Raw genomic sequence first — 23566 nt, forward strand, 5'->3', positions numbered from 1 at the left:
CCTTATTGTTCCATTCACAGTATCCATTTTTATTATCATCGGACTGGCAGACGGGATGATCTTACATCAACGGGCCCACTTGATTGGATGTGGTTGATGGTCAATTTTTTTATCATGACAGATCCGACCCGATCCGATCTCCGATCCCTACAAGAAAGAAGGGTACTAAACCCGCGGTGCGCTGGTCCGCCGGAACTCGACCTCAATCGAGAGAAAAAAACAAAATAAAAAATTAGTCCTCTGACTCTTTAGAAACAAGACGAACGCGACGACCTTCAAAAGCTCTGCTCGGATCTACCAATCGATAGAGAGAGAGAAGAGAGGGAGAGAAAGAGAGAGAGAAGGGGAAATGTGTGGCATCTTCGCCTACCTCAACTACAATGTCGCAAGAGAGAGGAGATACATTCTTGAAGTGCTCTTCAATGGGCTTAGAAGACTAGAGTACAGGGGCTACGACTCTTCAGGCATTGCCATCGATGGAGATGCTTGCAACCCAGATGTGGTTGTCGGAAAAGATGAATTCTTTGACGGTAAGCTGGATCAGGGAGGAGCACAGAAGGGCGTATCGCATAATTCGCCTCCGCCGATCATTTTCCGACGGGAGGGGAAGATCGAATCTCTTGTACGTTCCGTTTACACAGGTGTGTATGTGAGAGTTGGCTGATCAATTGGGTATTTTTATGCATGAATTGGGTTTTCTTCGGTTGGAGGACTCAACTCCGTTTATTGGTTTTTTGTATTAAGAGGTCCACTTTTAAGTATGTGTGCTTTTCTGAACCTTTTTTAATACCAACGATGGCTGTTTTTAGTTTTGAAGTTGCTTTGTCATTTTCAGTTGACGCCGACCTACATAATTATACTGCTTTGTCTATTGTTTAATGACTAGTTCACGTGGTCATCAATAAAAGCTTCCAATTTTGAGAACGGATAATTTGGCATCTCTGTATTTTGGACGCCATAATTAATGAAGATCTTATTTTTCAGCGTCTATCTGTTTAAAACGTGCCCAAGGACGTGTCTCTGTTCCTTCTATGGAAGTTTTTTGGTTTTTAAGAGGCCAAAATTGCTCCAATTTGGGACTCTGTCAAACCTGTCCATGGTTGAGTTTAGAGGTGGCATGTCGAACGAATCCTCAGTGGATCTATTGAGATTGAAGAGGATTTAGATGGAACGAAGTAAGAATAGTTATGGAGAGAGGAAGAAGAGAGACCACGAACAACTGACTATGGCAATCTTGGTATCCGAATAGCCGAATGCAGCTATCAGACTCGATAGAAGAAAGGAATTTCCGAAATGATCAGCAATGTGTTTATATTAAACCCTTGGTATTTATGCCCTTATTAAATTCAATCAATGATTATGGACGATAGCTGGCCCTTAGGGTCTTACATGCCCTTCTGCCACCTTTTTCTGCCTCCTGGCAGATAAGTATATGTACTAATATATATTGAATCAAAGGCAGATCAGGAATATTAGTTCATAATCAGCTCTTACCATTTAACTGTATCTCTCTGTGCCTCAGAAGGGCAGGAGGGGCTGGTACCAGGATCCATGAGATGCATATCATGGAATGTGTGGGGGCTCCGGGATGTCAAGAGGAGAGGGATTGTGGGCAAGTACTTACGGGAGTGGGGTGCCACGGTGGTGTGTTTGCAGGAGACGATGTTGGGGGAATGTGGGGTAGGGGAATGGCGTGGGTTTGGAGGGAGTTTGCTGGAGGGGTTCATTTCGGTGAATGCAAATGGGCGGTCTGGAGGGGTGATAATTGCGTGGAACGAGACGCTCTTTAAGAAGGAGGAGGCATGGCGTGGTCAATTTACGGCGGCGGTGAAGTTGAAAAGGTGTGATGGTCTGGGGGTGGTCGTAGCTTTAGTGTATGGACCAGTGAACGCTAGCGTGAGGGAGGGGCTATGGGTGGAACTGGCGAAAATTGTAGATAAGTGGCGAGGGATGCCATTGCTGTTTGGGGGGGACTTCAATGTGACACTGGAGATCAATGATAGGTCCAATGGAGCGAGGGGGCGTGACCAGGGGTCAGAGGAATTCTGGGCCTTCTTGGCGGCAACAGGCTTGCAGGAGATGGGGCCCAATGATTGTTGCTACACATGGCGGAGTTCGAAGGGAGCGGCTTACAAGTCTCGGCTGGATAGGTTCTTGTGCTCAGTGGAGTTGATGGAGAGGTTCCGGGGGGCAGTTGTACAAGCACTGTCGAGACTGTTATCAGACCATACACCGATCATTTGGCAGTCTCAGGAGGGCTTGGGGCGGAGCACATATTTTAAAATTGACAGGTCATGGCTGCAAGAAGGGAGGTTCAGAGAGGAGGTTAAGGATTTATGGCGTACGCACTCGGAGCAAGAGCCAAGGGCGGAGAGATTAGCAATTCGCATAGATGGGCTGAGAGAGCATCTGAAAAGCTACAGAAAGAGGATAAGGGAGGCGAGATGCAGAGTAAGAACAGAGGCCCTCACAAGGATTAGAGAACTGGACGAGGTGGAGGATAATCGGACATTAATGGTTGAGGAGATTCAGAAGCAAAAGAGGTGGAGATGTGTGGTGGCAGAGGAAGACAGGAAGGAGGAAATGGATTGGAGACAAAGGTCCCAGCAGCTTTGGCTAAAGGAGGGTGACGCCAACACGAGGTTTTTCCACCTTGCAGCAAATGGACGACGGAGAGTGAATCAGATTATTTCAGTGAAGGTCGGGTCACAGAGGTTTTCTGGTACACAGGCAATGGGGCGTGCAATGGCAGAACACTTTCGTTTGATGTCACGGCGGGGGGGGCCAAACAGATGGAGGTGGACGGGCCAAGGAGCTTCTCAATTAACCCAAGGTCAGAGAGATGATTTGGTGCGGCCTTTTGATTTGGCAGAGGTTCGGCCAGCTATGGCAGGATTTAATGGCGAAGGCGCCCCGGGACCGGATGGCATACCGGTGTTTTTCTACAAGGAGTTTTGGAATGAGGTTCAAGAGGATGTGATGGCCACATTGGGGGAATTGAGAAATCCTCAAGCAAATATGGAAAGGATAAATAAATCTTTCCTCTTCTTACTACCGAAGCGGCAAGGTGCAGAAAATGTAGGCGACTACCGGCCCATATCGTTATCCAACTCCATGTATCTTATAGTTGCAAAGGTACTGGCTAATCGGTTACAAGGGGTGCTTGGGGATTTGGTTGGTCCGTTTCAGTCTGCTTTTGTTCCGGGTAGACAGCTAGTTGATTGTGCAGTCTTGGCAGGGGAAGGAGAATGGAACCAAGGGGTTCATGTGGAAGGTAGATTTTGCGAAGGCATATGACTCGCTGGATTGGCGATTCTTATGGGCATCGTTACGAAGGAGAGGTTTCCCGGAGGAATGGATAAAATGGGTGAAGCGATGCGTGACATCTCAGTTTTTTGCAGTGTTGGTTAATGGTCGTCTAGAAGGTGGGTGGATTAGACCACAGAGAGGGATCAGACAAGGGTGTCCTCTAGCACCAATGCTTTTTGTGCTGGCAGCTGATGTATTAGCCATAAGCACATCCATGTTATGTGGGAGGGGCTGTATTCGAGGTTTCCAGACGCCGAGCAAGCCATTGGGCATCCCTCTGCTACAGTATGCCGACAATACATTGTTCTTTATCGAGGGATCGGTGGAGGAGGCCAAGAATTTGGCGGCACTCCTGCGGGTGTTTGCGGATTGTTCGGGACTGCAAATCAATGGAGGTAAATCAGAATTTGTGGGCTTTGGTATGTCGCCGGAGGAGGAGACCCAGTGTGCCAGTGCGCTTGATACGCTAGTGGGATCACTGCCTATGAGATACCTGGGGCTACCCCTATCTGTCGGTAACCTACAAAAAGCAGATTGGCAACCAGTGGTGGAAAAGGTGGAGAGACGCTTGGAGGGATGGAAACAGCGAGTGTTGTCGCGAGGGGGGAGACTTGTGCTTTTGCGATCTGTTTTATCAGCTATACCAACCTTTTATCTCTCTGTTTGTAAAATTCCGATGGGGGTTGAGAAACGCCTAAGTGGGCTCATGCGGAGATTCTTTTGGAAAGGGGCAAATGCAGGGGAGGGACGTGGTATGGCGCTGGTTTCATGGAATGACATATGCACGCCAACCAAATAGGGTGGACTTGGAGTTCCTCACCTAGGTACACTGAATGTGGCCGTGTTGACGAAATGGGTTAGACGGTTCGTAGGACCGGAGGATGACTTGATTAAGGATGTACTGAGGGACAGATATTGCTCCAACTTGGGTTGGGAGAATCTGATGGACAAGGTGAGGGGGGAGTCAGCCTTTTGGAGAGGGTTGAGGAAGGTGTTTCCCATGGTCAGGGAATTCTTCCAGGCTCAACTGGGGAATGGCGCCGGTTTTAGGTTTTGGACGGATAATTGGACGCCACATGGAAGATTTCAAGACCTGTTCCCTCGCCTGTATGCCACAGCCCGTCATCGGCAAGCGTTGGTGGAAGAGTGTTGGGAGGGGATGTGGTGTCCAACTTTTGTGGCCAGTTTATCCGATCAGCGGGTAGAAGAATTCCTAAGCCTTCAGCAAACACTGAGTAACTGGAGGCCATTGGAGGGGATGACAGATGGGTGGATATGGGCATTGGGCCCGTTCTCCAGTCGAGGAGTATACCAGAGGCTGAGGACACACCGCATTGAGGACCCGATCATCTCAATGGCATGTCGCTCAATTTGGAGGCAAAAGATACCTCTAAAGGTTAGGGTGTTTGCCTGGATGCTTGCCAGGAAGCGGACAATGACCCGCGTGAGACGTAGAAGGTTTTTTCCGGCTGAATCGTCATTGTGCATTCTGTGTGCGGAGGAGGAAGAGGAGTGCGAGCATCTTTTTTTCCAATGTTGGGTCGCTCGTGCACTATGGGCTAGCCAGGGGCTTGCAGAGTTAACGTCGAGCACGGTCTTATGGGCCACACTGCCGCGACCTCAACGTGGGTTTGACAGAGAGCGGGGGATGAGATTCGCGGTGCTTTGGGCCATATGGTCCCTTCGAAACGAGGTCCTTTTCAAGGGGACAGCAATGTCAGTGGACAGGGCTATAAATGAGGTGGAGAGGCTTGTGTATTGTTGGTTTGGCCCTGGATGAGGTGGGGGGTAGGGGGGGGCCATGATGGGCCATCTTATTTTTTGGCCTAGATCCCTCCTGTCCATGTGTACCAAGGATCACCAAGCTGGGTGATCTTCTTTATGGTTTCAAAAAAAAAACTGTATGTCTCTGTGGCATTGATGTTTTCCATTATTACCTTACGAATAAGGCTTTTAGAGCAAGCATTTATCAACAAGTATCTTTGTCTGGATTTTACCCCATTGATTGGATGAGACCCAAACTTATAATGAGAGGAGAAAAGAGTTTTTCTTATAATGTCTTTTGACAAGTTAGTGAGGTTCCCCCGACTCACTTAAAAAAACTAACTTTCCAACAGCTTGGATTCTTATACAAGTTCTCTCAAAAGAGAAACAAGTTCTTGCCGGAAAATCATCATTCTTATACATTCCAGGGCAATGGAAATTTGATTGCTACATTTTCTGTTCTATCCATTTTAGGTTTTATGCTTCTGATTACCTATAATTTTTTGTAGAGGTTGATGACATGAAGTTGAATTTAGAGGAGTCATTCCTCGTTCATGCTGGGATTGCACACACGAGATGGGCCACACATGGCGTGCCTGCTCCAAGAAATAGTCATCCGCAGTCGTCGGGAGAATTTAATGATTTCTTGGTTGTTCACAATGGAATTATAACGAATTATGAGGTGAATTGGCACACAACGGTTTTCCTTTTTTGGATTTCCATTCATCAATGAGTATTTCGAAATAATCAATTTTCAGTTCTTGATTAAGCTTTTTCCTGGAGGGACTTCATGTGCTAGATCTAGAAATCTGTCTAGGCTTCACCTTTATGGTTTTTTTTTCTTTCGAAACATTAAAGGGAAGTTTGCTTTCAAATTATTGTTAATTGACACTTTTATCTGAATTTTATGGTTGTTTTTTAATTGATACCCCTAGATTTTTTCATTCCTACAGCACGTAACTATTGGTCTATTGGGTTTATGAATTTATCATGCTTCGTGAAAAATTACTTTCAAATGCCATCTTTTTTTCAACTTTTTCATGATTTCAGCTGGCAAACCCAAATCCCATTTTTTTTAACATTAAAATAGAATGTTGATAGGATCCTTGATATAGGTTTGTATCTGGGAAAATGGGGAAGAGGAGAAGGGTAGATGTTCCTAATGTTGGAGAGTTGGATACAAATAATTGGAGGAGAGGTCGAAAGGAGAAGAAGGAGATCAACCAGGGGCGAGCTGCCTGAAGACGCAGTGAAGGGTAGACAAGTGCGGGGACGGGGACTGTTGATGACTGGAAGAGAATTGATCAAGGAGGGGGGGTGGCAGGTAGGGATTGAATTGGAGGGAAGCTAGCTGAAGATCCTGTGAGGCGATCACTGGGGTAGGGGATCACTGGACAGTTGAGGATGCGACTGAGATGGAGAGGATCAAGAATGCCTGAAAGGAAGCAACCTAACCTTAAAAAAAATGTCTACAATGCCCTTACTGAACTAATGCCAAAGATACCCTTGTTGATGTAGGATCATATCAATTGTTAACTACTTTTGGATGGTTGACTTTCACGATTTGTTCGTCTGTCACTTGCACAAAGAGCATTTCGAGGTTGCTCTAAAAGTTTCTGAAATTTTGACACTTCATCTTTTGAATTTCACAGCTTTTTGAATTTTAGACATTAGTAGTCAACAGCACTTCTAATTTTTAATTTTTGTCTTCAATTCCGGTTCAGGTTTTGAAAGAAACCTTGACTCGACATGGTTTCACTTTTGAGTCGGATACGGACACAGAAGTAATCCCGAAGCTGGCAAAGTTTGTATTTGACAAGGCTCGTGATGAGGATGGTGGGTGCCTCCTCTCAAGTTCAATGCAACTGTTTGATTTTGGGGAACAATATCTCGGGACAGTTTTTTCGATCGGATGAAATTTAAAGGTTTCATGTTTTTATAATCTTTTTGCATTGCCTGAGCAGTTGATAATGGTCATAATTATTCATTTTAATCTTTCTGGCATTTCCTTGGCTGATCATGATTCTCAGATGTTCTTGGAATTAAGATTTTATAAATAGTTTTGGGCCTTGAGATAAATAAGAATAATTGGGATTTTATTTTGGTGGCTCATCGCTTTTCCGTTGCCTTTAATTATGTTGTGGATCTCTTCTTAAGTTTTCCTTTTTAAATTCAGGGGATCAGACGGTTACCTTTAGCCAGGTTGTTATAGAGGTCATCAGGCAGCTTGAAGGGGCCTTTGCCCTTGTTTTCAAAAGTGCGCACTACCCAAACGAGTTGATTGCTTGTGTGCGTGGAAGCACGTTGCTGCTTGGTGTTAAGGAAAGCTTACTTGATCCTTGAAATTTATTCTTTTCCCTGAATAAATTTATTTTATTGAATTTTTTTTTCGTTACACTATATTCCCTGTTGAAAGATTATCAATACCAGTAGTTAACTTTAAGGTGGTGTTATCTGTATTCTGCATTCCCCTTAAGTTGCATTAAGCTTTATCTTACTGTTTTTTTAATTTTTAAGAGGACTTCATTAAAGAACTACTTCTAATAGAAAATACTGAAACAATTTCAGGATTCCGCCGAAGAGACCAAAAATTATACTTCGCTTCATGATGTCATGCCAATTACAGAAAATAGAAAACCTAAAGAGCTCTTCTTCTCCAGTGATCTTTGTGCTATTGTCGAGCACACAAAGAAATATTTGGTCATTGAGGACGATGAAGTTGTTCATATTAAGGTAAGGGCCTCCAATTGACTTTACAAATGCAGGGTTAACTTTTCAATGAGTTTGAAGTCTTGAATTTCTAGAGCGCCATTTTTTTCTTTATTGTAAATTATTCTCATTCTTCTCTGATTTCATTTCCAAGGATTGGGGGGGGAAGTTTGTTTGGCGTGGTTCTGTGGATTTCTTGAATAATTTCTTATTGATTTTCTCGATTTAGTCAAGTTAAAGAGAAATAAGTGCTATTCTATTTTATTACTGTTGGGTCTATAACCTTTTGTATCCCAGGTTTTTTTTTGGTTAGCTTTCTGTTGACTCACTGCTCTTCACAGTCTGACTCATTTTTTGCTTAAAAAGTTGTAATCTGTGCTATATCAAAATTGAATCATCATCATCGTCATCACTTAATTTCAAAGAGCCCTCATCATCATCTTCCATCCATTTCCAAGCTAAGATGGAGCATTTAATCATGTCATCCATTCGTTGATGACAGACTTCCATCCATCCATTCTTTCTTCTTGGCTGCCCTCCTAAAGAGAGGGCATCCCTATTTAAAGGGAAATACATAATAGCAAATGTCTAAAATGCCCCTGTGGGCTAATTGACGAAACTACCCCTAGATAGGTCTAGGATCCTATCAGTATCCCAGGTTTTTTTTGGTTATCTTTCTGTTGACTCACTGCTCTTCACAGTCTGACTCATTTTTTGCTTAAAAAGTTGTAATCTGTGCTATATCAAAATTGAATCATCATCATCGTCATCACTTAATTTCAAAGAGCCCTCATCATCATCTTCCATCCATTTCCAAGCTAAGATGGAGCATTTAATCATGTCATCCATTCGTTGATGACAGACTTCCATCCATCCATTCTTTCTTCTTGGCTGCCCTCCTAAAGAGAGGGCATCCCTATTTAAAGGGAAATACATAATAGCAAATGTCTAAAATGCCCCTGTGGGCTAATTGTGAAACTACCCCTAGATAGGTCTAGGATCCTATCAGTATCCCAGGTTTTTTTTGGTTATCTTTCTGTTGACTCACTGCTCTTCACAGTCTGACTCATTTTTTGCTTAAAAAGTTGTAATCTGTGCTATATCAAAATTGAATCATCATCATCGTCATCACTTAATTTCAAAGAGCCCTCATCATCATCTTCCATCCATTTCCAAGCTAAGATGGAGCATTTAATCATGTCATCCATTCGTTGATGACAGACTTCCATCCATCCATTCTTTCTTCTTGGCTGCCCTCCTAAAGAGAGGGCATCCCTATTTAAAGGGAAATACATAATAGCAAATGTCTAAAATGCCCCTGTGGGCTAATTGACGAAACTACCCCTAGATAGGTCTAGGATCCTATCAGTATCCCAGGTTTTTGGTTATCTTTCTGTTGACTCACTGCTCTTCACAGTCTGACTCATTTTTGCTTAAAAGTTGTAATCTGTGCTATATCAAAATTGAATCATCATCATCGTCATCACTTAATTTCAAAGAGCCCTCATCATCATCTTCCATCCATTTCCAAGCTAAGATGGAGCATTTAATCATGTCATCCATTCGTTGATGACAGACTTCCATCCATCCATTCTTTCTTCTTGGCTGCCCTCCTAAAGAGAGGGCATCACTATTTAAAGTGAAATACATAATAGCAAATGTCTAAAATGCCCCTGTGGGCTAATTGACGAAACTACCCTAGATAGGTCTAGGATCCTATCAGTATCCCAGGTTTTTTTTGGTTATCTTTCTGTTGACTCACTGCTCTTCACAGTCTGACTCATTTTTGCTTAAAAAGTTGTAATCTGTGCTATATCAAAATTGAATCATCATCATCGTCATCACTTAATTTCAAAGAGCCCTCATCATCATCTTCCATCCATTTCCAAGCTAAGATGGAGCATTTAATCATGTCATCCATTCGTTGATGACAGACTTCCATCCATCCATTCTTTCTTCTTGGCTGCCCTCCTAAAGAGAGGGCATCCCTATTTAAAGGAAATACATAATAGCAAATGTCTAAAATGCCCTGTGGGCTAATTGACGAAACTACCCCTAGATAGGTCTAGGATCCTATCAGTATCCCAGGTTTTTTGGTTATCTTTCTGTTGACTCACTGCTCTTCACAGTCTGACTCATTTTTGCTTAAAAGTTGTAATCTGTGCTATATCAAAATTGAATCATCATCATCGTCATCACTTAATTTCAAAGAGCCCTCATCATCATCTTCCATCCATTTCCAAGCTAAGATGGAGCATTTAATCATGTCATCCATTCGTTGATGACAGACTTCCATCCATCCATTCTTTCTTCTTGGCTGCCCTCCTAAAGAGAGGGCATCCCTATTTAAAGGGAAATACATAATAGCAAATGTCTAAAATGCCCCTGTGGGCTAATTGACGAAACTACCCCTAGATAGGTCTAGGATCCTATCAGTATCCCAGGTTTTTTTTGGTTATCTTTCTGTTGACTCACTGCTCTTCACAGTCTGACTCATTTTTTGCTTAAAAAGTTGTAATCTGTGCTATATCAAAATTGAATCATCATCATCGTCATCACTTAATTTCAAAGAGCCCTCATCATCATCTTCCATCCATTTCCAAGCTAAGATGGAGCATTTAATCATGTCATCCATTCGTTGATGACAGACTTCCATCCATCCATTCTTTCTTCTTGGCTGCCCTCCTAAAGAGAGGGCATCCCTATTTAAAGGGAAATACATAATAGCAAATGTCTAAAATGCCCCTGTGGGCTAATTGACGAAACTACCCCTAGATAGGTCTAGGATCCTATCAGTATCCCAGGTTTTTTTTGGTTATCTTTCTGTTGACTCACTGCTCTTCACAGTCTGACTTATCTTTTGCTTCGCAATTTGGATCCTGTGCTATATCAAAATTGAATCATCATCATCGTCATCACTTAATTTCAAAGAGCCCTCATCATCATCTTCCATCCATTTCCAAGCTAAGATGGAGCATTTAATCATGTCATCCATTCGTTGATGACAGACTTCCATCCATCCATTCTTTCTTCTTGGCTGCCCTCCTAAAGAGAGGCATCCCTATTTAAAGGGAAATACATAATAGCAAATGTCTAAAATGCCCTGTGGGCTAATTGACTAAACTACCCTAGATAGGTCTAGGATCCTATCAGTATCCCAGGTTTTTTTGGTTATCTTTCTGTTGACTCACTGCTCTTCACAGTCTGACTCATTTTTGCTTAAAAGTTGTAATCTGTGCTATATCAAAATTGAATCATCATCATCGTCATCACTTAATTTCATAGAGCCCTCATCATCATCTTCCATCCATTTCAAGCTAAGATGGAGCATTTAATCATGTCATCCATTCGTTGATGACAGACTTCCATCCATCCATTCTTTCTTCTTGGCTGCCCTCCTAAAGAGAGGGCATCCCTATTTAAAGGGAAATACATAATAGCAAATGTCTAAAATGCCCCTGTGGGCTAATTGACGAAACTACCCCTAGATAGGTCTAGGATCCTATCAGTATCCCAGGTTTTTTTTGGTTATCTTTCTGTTGACTCACTGCTCTTCACAGTCTGACTCATTTTTTGCTTAAAAAGTTGTAATCTGTGCTATATCAAAATTGAATCATCATCATCGTCATCACTTAATTTCAAAGAGCCCTCATCATCATCTTCCATCCATTTCCAAGCTAAGATGGAGCATTTAATCATGTCATCCATTCGTTGATGACAGACTTCCATCCATCCATTCTTTCTTCTTGGCTGCCCTCCTAAAGAGAGGGCATCCCTATTTAAAGGGAAATACATAATAGCAAATGTCTAAAATGCCCCTGTGGGCTAATTGTGAAACTACCCTAGATAGGTCTAGGATCCTATCAGTATCCCAGGTTTTTTTGGTTATCTTTCTGTTGACTCACTGCTCTTCACAGTCTGACTCATTTTTGCTTAAAAGTTGTAATCTGTGCTATATCAAAATTGAATCATCATCATCGTCATCACTTAATTTCAAAGAGCCCTCATCATCATCTTCCATCCATTTCCAAGCTAAGATGGAGCATTTAATCATGTCATCCATTCGTTGATGACAGACTTCCATCCATCCATTCTTTCTTCTTGGCTGCCCTCCTAAAGAGAGGGCATCCCTATTTAAAGGGAAATACATAATAGCAAATGTCTAAAATGCCCTGTGGGCTAATTGTGAAACTACCCTAGATAGGTCTAGGATCCTATCAGTATCCCAGGTTTTTTGGTTATCTTTCTGTTGACTCACTGCTCTTCACAGTCTGACTCATTTTTTGCTTAAAAAGTTGTAATCTGTGCTATATCAAAATTGAATCATCATCATCGTCATCACTTAATTTCAAAGAGCCCTCATCATCATCTTCCATCCATTTCCAAGCTAAGATGGAGCATTTAATCATGTCATCCATTCGTTGATGACAGACTTCCATCCATCCATTCTTTCTTCTTGGCTGCCCTCCTAAAGAGAGGGCATCCCTATTTAAAGGGAAATACATAATAGCAAATGTCTAAAATGCCCCTGTGGGCTAATTGACGAAACTACCCCTAGATAGGTCTAGGATCCTATCAGTATCCCAGGTTTTTTTTGGTTATCTTTCTGTTGACTCACTGCTCTTCACAGTCTGACTCATTTTTGCTTAAAAGTTGTAATCTGTGCTATATCAAAATTGAATCATCATCATCGTCATCACTTAATTTCAAAGAGCCCTCATCATCATCTTCCATCCATTTCCAAGCTAAGATGGAGCATTTAATCATGTCATCCATTCGTTGATGACAGACTTCCATCCATCCATTCTTTCTTCTTGGCTGCCCTCCTAAAGAGAGGGCATCCCTATTTAAAGGAAATACATAATAGCAAATGTCTAAAATGCCCCTGTGGGCTAATCTAATTGTGAAACTACCCCTAGATAGGTCTAGGATCCTATCAGTATCCCAGGTTTTTTTGGTTATCTTTCTGTTGACTCACTGCTCTTCACAGTCTGACTCATTTTTGCTTAAAAGTTGTAATCTGTGCTATATCAAAATTGAATCATCATCATCGTCATCACTTAATTTCAAAGAGCCCTCATCATCATCTTCCATCCATTTCCAAGCTAAGATGGAGCATTTAATCATGTCATCCATTCGTTGATGACAGACTTCCATCCATCCATTCTTTCTTCTTGGCTGCCCTCCTAAAGAGAGGCATCCCTATTTAAAGGAAATACATAATAGCAAATGTCTAAAATGCCCCTGTGGGCTAATTGACTGAAACTACCCCTAGATAGGTCTAGGATCCTATCAGTATCCCAGGTTTTTTGGTTATCTTTCTGTTGACTCACTGCTCTTCACAGTCTGACTCATTTTTGCTTAAAAGTTGTAATCTGTGCTATATCAAAATTGAATCATCATCATCGTCATCACTTAATTTCAAAGAGCCCTCATCATCATCTTCCATCCATTTCCAAGCTAAGATGGAGCATTTAATCATGTCATCCATTCGTTGATGACAGACTTCCATCCATCCATTCTTTCTTCTTGGCTGCCCTCCTAAAGAGAGGCATCCCTATTTAAAGGAAATACATAATAGCAAATGTCTAAAATGCCCTGTGGGCTAATTGACTAAACTACCCTAGATAGGTCTAGGATCCTATCAGTATCCCAGGTTTTTTTTGGTTATCTTTCTGTTGACTCACTGCTCTTCACAGTCTGACTCATTTTTTGCTTAAAAAGTTGTAATCTGTGCTATATCAAAATTGAATCATCATCATCGTCATCACTTAATTTCAAAGAGCCCTCATCATCATCTTCCATCCATTTCCAAGCTAAGATGGAGCATTTAATCATGTCATCCATTCGTTGATGACAGACTTCCATCCATCCATTCTTTCTTCTTGGCTGCCCTCCTAAAGAGAGGGCATCCCTATTTAAAGGGAAATACATAATAGCAAATGTCTAAAATGCCCCTGTGGGCTAATTGACGAAACTACCCCTAGATAGGTCTAGGATCCTATCAGTATCCCAGGTTTTTTTTGGTTATCTTTCTGTTGACTCACTGCTCTTCACAGTCTGACTCATTTTTTGCTTAAAAAGTTGTAATCTGTGCTATATCAAAATTGAATCATCATCATCGTCATCACTTAATTTCAAAGAGCCCTCATCATCATCTTCCATCCATTTCCAAGCTAAGATGGAGCATTTAATCATGTCATCCATTCGTTGATGACAGACTTCCATCCATCCATTCTTTCTTCTTGGCTGCCCTCCTAAAGAGAGGGCATCCCTATTTAAAGGGAAATACATAATAGCAAATGTCTAAAATGCCCTGTGGGCTAATTGACGAAACTACCCTAGATAGGTCTAGGATCCTATCAGTATCCCAGGTTTTTTTTGGTTATCTTTCTGTTGACTCACTGCTCTTCACAGTCTGACTCATTTTTTGCTTAAAAAGTTGTAATCTGTGCTATATCAAAATTGAATCATCATCATCGTCATCACTTAATTTCAAAGAGCCCTCATCATCATCTTCCATCCATTTCAAGCTAAGATGGAGCATTTAATCATGTCATCCATTCGTTGATGACAGACTTCCATCCATCCATTCTTTCTTCTTGGCTGCCCTCCTAAAGAGAGGGCATCCCTATTTAAAGGAAATACATAATAGCAAATGTCTAAAATGCCCCTGTGGGCTAATTGACTAAACTACCCTAGATAGGTCTAGGATCCTATCAGTATCCCAGGTTTTTTTTGGTTATCTTTCTGTTGACTCACTGCTCTTCACAGTCTGACTCATTTTTTGCTTAAAAAGTTGTAATCTGTGCTATATCAAAATTGAATCATCATCATCGTCATCACTTAATTTCAAAGAGCCCTCATCATCATCTTCCATCCATTTCCAAGCTAAGATGGAGCATTTAATCATGTCATCCATTCGTTGATGACAGACTTCCATCCATCCATTCTTTCTTCTTGGCTGCCCTCCTAAAGAGAGGGCATCCCTATTTAAAGGAAATACATAATAGCAAATGTCTAAAATGCCCCTGTGGGCTAATTGTGAAACTACCCCTAGATAGGTCTAGGATCCTATCAGTATCCCAGGTTTTTTCTGGTTATCTCTCTGTTGACTCACTGCTCTTCACAGTCTGACTCATTTTTGCTTAAAAGTTGTAATCTGTGCTATATCAAAATTGAATCATCATCATCGTCATCACTTAATTTCAAAGAGCCCTCATCATCATCTTCCATCCATTTCCAAGCTAAGATGGAGCATTTAATCATGTCATCCATTCGTTGATGACAGACTTCCATCCATCCATTCTTTCTTCTTGGCTGCCCTCCTAAAGAGAGGGCATCCCTATTTAAAGGGAAATACATAATAGCAAATGTCTAAAATGCCCTGTGGGCTAATTGACTAAACTACCCCTAGATAGGTCTAGGATCCTATCAGTATCCCAGGTTTTTTTTGGTTATCTTTCTGTTGACTCACTGCTCTTCACAGTCTGACTCATTTTTTTAAAAGTTGTAATCTGTGCTATATCAAAATTGAATCATCATCATCGTCATCACTTAATTTCAAAGAGCCCTCATCATCATCTTCCATCCATTTCCAAGCTAAGATGGAGCATTTAATCATGTCATCCATTCGTTGATGACAGACTTCCATCCATCCATTCTTTCTTCTTGGCTGCCCTCCTAAAGAGAGGGCATCCCTATTTAAAGGGAAATACATAATAGCAAATGTCTAAAATGCCCCTGTGGGCTAATTGACGAAACTACCCCTAGATAGGTCTAGGATCCTATCAGTATCCCAGGTTTTTGGTTATCTTTCTGTTGACTCACTGCTCTTCACAGTCTGACTCATTTTTGCTTAAAAGTTGTAATCTGTGCTATATCAAAATTGAATCATCATCATCGTCATCACTTAATTTCAAAGAGCCCTCATCATCATCTTCCATCCATTTCCAAGCTAAGATGGAGCATTTAATCATGTCATCCATTCGTTGATGACAGACTTCCATCCATCCATTCTTTCTTCTTGGCTGCCCTCCTAAAGAGAGGGCATCCCTATTTAAAGGAAATACATAATAGCAAATGTCTAAAATGCCCTGTGGGCTAATTGACGAAACTACCCTAGATAGGTCTAGGATCCTATCAGTATCCCAGGTTTTTTGGTTATCTTTCTGTTGACTCACTGCTCTTCACAGTCTGACTCATTTTTGCTTAAAAGTTGTAATCTGTGCTATATCAAAATTGAATCATCATCATCGTCATCACTTAATTTCAAAGAGCCCTCATCATCATCTTCCATCCATTTCCAAGCTAAGATGGAGCATTTAATCATGTCATCCATTCGTTGATGACAGACTTCCATCCATCCATTCTTTCTTCTTGGCTGCCCTCCTAAAGAGAGGGCATCCCTATTTAAAGGGAAATACATAATAGCAAATGTCTAAAATGCCCTGTGGGCTAATTGACGAAACTACCCTAGATAGGTCTAGGATCCTATCAGTATCCCAGGTTTTTTGGTTATCTTTCTGTTGACTCACTGCTCTTCACAGTCTGACTCATTTTTGCTTAAAAGTTGTAATCTGTGCTATATCAAAATTGAATCATCATCATCGTCATCACTTAATTTCAAAGAGCCCTCATCATCATCTTCCATCCATTTCCAAGCTAAGATGGAGCATTTAATCATGTCATCCATTCGTTGATGACAGACTTCCATCCATCCATTCTTTCTTCTTGGCTGCCCTCCTAAAGAGAGGCATCCCTATTTAAAGGGAAATACATAATAGCAAATGTCTAAAATGCCCTGTGGGCTAATTGACTGAAACTACCCTAGATAGGTCTAGGATCCTATCAGTATCCCAGGTTTTTTTGGTTATCTTTCTGTTGACTCACTGCTCTTCACAGTCTGACTCATTTTTGCTTAAAAGTTGTAATCTGTGCTATATCAAAATTGAATCATCATCATCGTCATCACTTAATTTCAAAGAGCCCTCATCATCATCTTCCATCCATTTCCAAGCTAAGATGGAGCATTTAATCATGTCATCCATTCGTTGATGACAGACTTCCATCCATCCATTCTTTCTTCTTGGCTGCCCTCCTAAAGAGAGGGCATCCCTATTTAAAGGGAAATACATAATAGCAAATGTCTAAAATGCCCTGTGGGCTAATTGACTAAACTACCCCTAGATAGGTCTAGGATCCTATCAGTATCCCAGGTTTTTTTGGTTATCTTTCTGTTGACTCACTGCTCTTCACAGTCTGACTCATTTTTGCTTAAAAGTTGTAATCTGTGCTATATCAAAATTGAATCATCATCATCGTCATCACTTAATTTCAAAGAGCCCTCATCATCATCTTCCATCCATTTCCAAGCTAAGATGGAGCATTTAATCATGTCATCCATTCGTTGATGACAGACTTCCATCCATCCATTCTTTCTTCTTGGCTGCCCTCCTAAAGAGAGGGCATCCCTATTTAAAGGAAATACATAATAGCAAATGTCTAAAATGCCCTGTGGGCTAATTGACGAAACTACCCTAGATAGGTCTAGGATCCTACCAGTATCCCAGGTTTTTTTTGGTTATCTTCCTGTTGACCCACTGCTCTTCACAGTCTGACTCATTTTTGCTTAAAAGTTGTAATCTGTGCTATATCAAAATTGAATCATCATCATCATCACTTAATTTCAAAGAGCCCTCATCATCATCTTCCATCCATTTCCAAGCTAAGATGGAGCATTTAATCATGTCATCCATTCGTTGATGACAGACTTCCATCCATCCATTCTTTCTTCTTGGCTGCCCTCCTAAAGAGAGGGCATCCCTATTTAAAGGGAAATACATAATAGCAAATGTCTAAAATGCCCCTGTGGGCTAATTGACGAAACTACCCCTAGATAGGTCTAGGATCCTATCAGTATCCCAGGTTTTTTTTGGTTATCTTTCTGTTGACTCACTGCTCTTCACAGTCTGACTCATTTTTTGCTTAAAAAGTTGTAATCTGTGCTATATCAAAATTGAATCATCATCATCGTCATCACTTAATTTCAAAGAGCCCTCATCATCATCTTCCATCCATTTCCAAGCTAAGATGGAGCATTTAATCATGTCATCCATTCGTTGATGACAGACTGCCATCATCAATCAACATCATTCATTGGTTGATCATGATTCATCCTGTCATGTTCAGACAGTTCCCGAACGTGTCATCTTCATCCATCTGTTGAATTCATCATCGTTATTATTGGCATTTGTTCAAGCCCAAACATGGCTGACAATGACTATGATAAGATTGGGGGATGAAGATGACGATGAATTTGTGATCTTCCTCCAGATACTACTTTGATTTGATTGTCTGTTGACCTGGCAGGATGGTTCAGTTTCAATCCTCAAGTTTGACCAGGAGAAGGAGAAACCAGCTTCAGTGCAGAGGGCGTTGTCCTTTCTTGAGATGGAGGTAGAACAGATAAAGAAGGGGAATTATGAGCACTTTATGCAGAAGGAGATTCATGAGCAGCCCAACTCATTAACTACAACTATGAGAGGGAGGCTGAAGAACAAGCAGGTGATACTCGGCGGGCTCAAGGACCACCTTAAGACCATGAGGCACAGCAGAAGGATTATCTTCATAGGCTGCGGCACCAGCTACAATGCAGCCCTTGCCGCCAGGCCCTTGGTGGAAGAACTCTCAGGTCCGTTCCTTTTTAACTCTCTCTCTCTATCTCTTTCTTTCTCTCACGACCATATATTTGTTTGCATGTCTGCATTTATAATCTTCCAAAATGTTTACTGGAATAGATAGGTGAGGAGAGAATAGAGAGAGAAATATATGCCTCTCTGTGAATTCTTCTAATCTTCCTTGACCTTGACCTAACCAAAAACATAGAGAGAGAGAGAGAGGGAAAGACACTCTTCACATCTTGGAATTTCTTTCTCTCTCAATATGTCTGCCTTGATCCATTTCTAATGTTCCCTTGAACTTGAGAACTTCAATGGTTAAGAAAGAGATAAGACAAGCTTCAGTTCTCGGATTTTCTTTCCCTCTGTATCAATGACTGTGTGTCTGCGTTTCTGATGCTCCAAAGCTTATTCTGAACAAACATGTTTTGGAGCATCAGAGGAAGAGATGACGACATAATTCATCTTTCTCTCCATATATATGTCTATCTTTCTAGCCTTTCTAAACGTTTCTCTGAACAGAAACATTTGAGAGAGTGAAAGATGAAGACAAAATTCCTATCTGGGAATATCTTTCTCTCTCTATCTATGTTTGTCTGTCTTTCTGTCTTTCTAACTGATACGTCCTTCTAATTTAATCTGGTAACAGGATGCTAATAATGCACCAGGGAAAGATCTATCACCCGAACTCGGACGGTCTACTGTTGTCCAACCTCCCACCTTCCTCTTGTTTCGTCACTGCACTCCTCCAGGCCACGCTTCTCTAAAGAGATCTAAGGTTGATCCACCCATACACCCCAGAAGTCACCAACTCCATTGCCTGATTAAGAGTCAAGTAGAGATCTAACCGCTCCTGCCCAACACCACCTCTTTTTAAACAGTCGACCAAGGGCTTCCATACATCACATTAGGCCCTGCTCAATATCGGCCATGTTCAATGTTTTAAACTGTTACGAACCTGGCCGGTTCATACAGGGGAGAAGACGGTGGAGGGAGAGTGAAGGCCCGGGATGGACGTCGGCGTGCCGGAATGGACTACGGCAGGTGGGGCCAGGCGGAGTGGACGTCGCCTACGTTAGGGGTCTGGCGGAATGGACGTCGCCGGAGGGAGCCAAACACATTTCTAGCGTACTTCTTGGCTGCCCTCCTAAAGGGAGGGCTGCTCTATTTAAAGGGATTACAAAAGGTCCAAATGACCTAAATGCCCCTATTGGGCTAAATGATGAAAGAGACTTAGATACGTCGGGGTCGTATCATAAACTGATTCCTCCTTTTATTCCCCCTTAAAAGGCTATTTCCGACAACCAATGGGAAGTTCGATCGCATCACCATCTGTCCTCAATATATATTTGAAGAGAAACATTTCTGAGAGAGAAAGATGAAGATGCAATTGAACATTTATGTCTCGCCATTTATGTCTGCATGTCTATTTATTTCTTGCGTTCTAGCATCTTTATCTGAAAGATAAACAAGAGAAAGAGACAGAAAAACACACTTGACAGTTGAAGATCTCTCTCTTTTTCGCTTCCTTTGAAACCCCTCATAATGCTTCCATCCATTTCTTCCAGTTTCTCCATGCCTTCCTCTACATCACAGCTTTTGAATCTGATAATTTGCAGGAATACCTGTGACCATGGAGATCGCAAGTGATCTACTAGACAGAAAAGGGCCAATCTACAGGGAAGATACAGCAGTGTTTGTCAGCCAGTCGGGGGAAACCGCTGATACTCTTCTTGCCCTGGACTATGCCCTAGAAAATGGGGCGCTTTGTGTTGGCATCACCAACACTGTCGGAAGTGCACTGGCCAGAAAAACCCATTGTGGTGTCCACATCAATGCCGGATGCGAGATCGGCGTTGCCAGCACCAAGGTATTCTGATTGAAATTAGGAAAGGTTTGAGATAATGATGCTATCAGTGTGCAAAATTTCCAATTTTTCAGATGTACAAGATATTCTGATAGAAATTGGGGAATACTTGAGAGAATGATGCAATGTGGATTGGAAATTTTCAATTTTCAGGCGTACAAGGTGTTCTGGTAGAAATAGGGGAAGAAATTGAGATAATGGTGCGATTCGTGTGCAAAACTTTAAAATTTTCGATCGTACAAGGTGTTCTGATAGAAATAGGGGAAGAAATTGAGATAATGGTGCAATTCGTGTGCAAAAATTTAAAATTTTCGATCGTACAAGGTATTCTGATAGAAATAGAGCAAGAAATAGAGAAAAATGATGCCATGTGTGAAAATTTTTCAATTTTCAGTCGACAAGCTATTCTGAGAGAAATTAGGGAAGAAATTGAGATAATGATGCAATGTGTGTGTGAACATTTAATGTTTCAGGCATACACAAGCCAGATCGTGGTCATGGCAATGATGGCACTGGCGATCGGGGATGACAGACTATCCAATCTAGCGAGGAGGGAGGCCATCATAGAGGGCCTCTATGAACTGCCCAGTAATGCATTGTCAATGGCATACTGACTTCCGCTCATCCTTTGGATTCTTCTGATGCCCGGGTTGTAGGTGTGGTGGGGGTGGTGCTGAGGATGGATGGGGAGATCAAGGAGTTGGCCAAGTCGTTGATCACATCACAGTCTCTGTTGGTGTTCGGGAGAGGGTACAATTATGCGACTGCGCTGGAGGGAGCACTAAAGGTGAAGGAGGTTTCCTTGATGCACAGCGAGGGGATGCTGGCTGGGGAGATGAAGCATGGACCATTGGCTCTGGTTGATGAGAATATGCCCATCATTGTCATTGCAACTCGAGATACCTGCTTCAGGTGGTGAACGATCTTCTGAGGGTTTGGGGTTTATGGTTTAGGGTTCTGATGGCTTTTATGTTCTTTGGCAGCAAGCAGCAATCGGTGATCCAGCAGCTGCGGGCAAGAAAGGGGCGGTTGATTGTCATGTGCTCAGAAGGAGATGGGGTGCTGTTTGGCTTTGGCGAGTCTTGCAGAGTGATTGAGGTTCCTCTAGTCTCTGATTGCCTTCAGCCTGTCATCAACATTGTTCCCTTGCAGGTTGCCTCTCTCTCTATATATTATCTCTCTCTATATATTTTTGTCCTTCTGTCTCTGTTTCTCTCTCACACAGTCTTCGTCTATTGCTCTCTCTTCTCTGTATGTTTCCCTCTGTGTGCATATATATCCATCGGTCTCCATGTATCTCAATAAACTTGTTCACATCTCTCTCTGACGCTATCTTTTTTCCATCTCTTCTGCTTTCTCTATTTGTATCTTCTTTTTATCCATCTGTTTGTGTATCTATCTATCCATCTACGTATCTATCTCTCTCTTTCTCGCTTTATGTTTCTCCCTCGAACGCGCTATTCCTCATTCTCTCCTCTCTCTTCTCTCTGTCTATTTGTGTATCTGTCTCTCTTTCTCTCTGTGTATTTATTTATACATTTATTTTTGTATCTATCAATCTGCTTGCCCATCTGTCGCTCTCTTTGATTCTCCCTATTTATCTATCCATCTGTCTGTGTATCTATCTTCACTATCTTTTCATCTTTTGATCCGCGTATTTCTCCATCTTCCTATCCGTCTATCTTCACATTTATTTCTATCCTTGAAGGATTCTTTAAATCAGTCGATTTGTCTTTCCCCCTTTCTGCCTGACTGAATTGTTTTGTAATTATCAATCTCTTTTCGTTGATTGGATCTTTGATTGGCGCAGCTGCTGGCATACCACCTCACTGTACTGCGTGGATTTGATGTGGATCAGCCTCGGAATCTTGCCAAGAGTGTGACTACCCTTTGAAGAGAGTGTACGCTTACGCTGTAGGTTGACTCTTTTATGTAATTAATCAATATTAAAACGAATAATTGGAAACTGTATCGTCACCATTCCAAAATTTTATGGTTATTATGAAATATTCACTTTTTCTTGATTTATTGTATCATCACAACAAACTGTGTCAAAATGAATGCAATGTTTGGGTTCCAGCATCACGTAAGACAGCATACTGGGCATATTTGCTCTGCACGGAGAATGTCAATGACAATGTGGTCGGCAGATTTTTTGCGAAGCCCACCGTAAGTTTCACATCGAGATCAAGATCAAGTCATTTCATGCATTAAAGTAGAGCACATTATTGTCGAAATTGTGGGAATCTAAACGCCTAAAGTTGTGGCAAAAATAAATGACATTGGAATAGGTATTTTTAAACATTTTAATTAATAAAATTTGGTGGGTTTTTCTCAGGTATCAAAGATGAAAGTCTAGGTTAATATAGAAGAAAACAAGGTAGTCCACTCGGAAAGAGTAAGTTAACTCTAAACAGTAAAGAGATATTCAATTACGTCATTGAAAGTTTGGCTGATTTGTTCAGGAATATGAAAGAGAACTATGAAGAATACACTGAGGTGAACTGAGGAGTAAGACTAGATTTACCTTGTAAAAACTTGCAGAAGAATTAGTGAACAAAATAATAACAGAAAAAAGAGAACAACAGTATACTTCACCAATGAGCTTTCAATTATGGATTGATGATGTGAAAAAATAATTATGGATGAAAGAAAATAATGCAAGAAGAAAAGATGAAAAAAAAACTTGATGTCAAAAGAAAACCATGTGACTGAGGCATCTTTGTCGAGATGTTCTCCAATGAAAGCTCTTTTATGCTAAAGGCGGGGCCAAGACTGAATTTCTAGTATGAGTGAGTGAGGCTCTTGAGGAAAATAGAAACCATATAATGGGACTAAGGGTAGATTGAAGCTCTATAAAAACTTGTCTGTTTTCTCTCTTTACAACCCCATTTTACACACACACACACACACACACATATATATATGCTTACTCACTTTAGTTTGAGTATTCGTAGCCGTCCTTTTCTTGGTAGGATTAGAAATCTTTTATTTTACATATTTTGGATTAGAGTCCTTGGGTTCTGAAACCATGCAACGTAATAAGAATTACTTCAAAATCATTGCTATTTGACTCAGACCTGTTCTAGAAAAATTGAAATATTTTGAATTGTTTGTTGACACGGTCAAAGTAAGTCAAAAACTTTAAAAGACTTCAATATATGACCCTAGACATATAATAGTTACATAATGAATCTCTGTAGAAAGAAAACACCTTGTCGCATGGCAGCCTGCTCTA

General features: G+C 41.3%; 1 protein-coding gene across 1 annotated transcript; it reads left to right on the plus strand.

Annotated features, from left to right (window-relative positions):
* The first annotated feature begins 280 nt into the window (after nt 1-280).
* Nucleotides 281-22352, plus strand: GFAT (putative glucosamine-fructose-6-phosphate aminotransferase). Its single transcript, XM_078579695.1, has 11 exons — nt 281-641; nt 5583-5755; nt 6798-6909; nt 7250-7393; nt 7640-7806; nt 18154-18475; nt 20081-20331; nt 20802-20916; nt 20985-21240; nt 21312-21480; nt 22139-22352. The coding sequence occupies exons 1-11, from the start codon at nt 350-352 to the stop codon at nt 22220-22222; spliced, it is 2085 nt and encodes a 694-aa protein (XP_078435821.1). The 5' UTR covers nt 281-349; the 3' UTR covers nt 22223-22352.
* The last annotated feature ends 1214 nt before the right edge of the window (nt 22353-23566 follow it).

This window comes from Wolffia australiana, chromosome 8 (assembly GCF_029677425.1).
Source record: "Wolffia australiana isolate 7733 chromosome 8, ASM2967742v1".
Classification (NCBI taxonomy): domain Eukaryota; kingdom Viridiplantae; phylum Streptophyta; class Magnoliopsida; order Alismatales; family Araceae; genus Wolffia; species Wolffia australiana.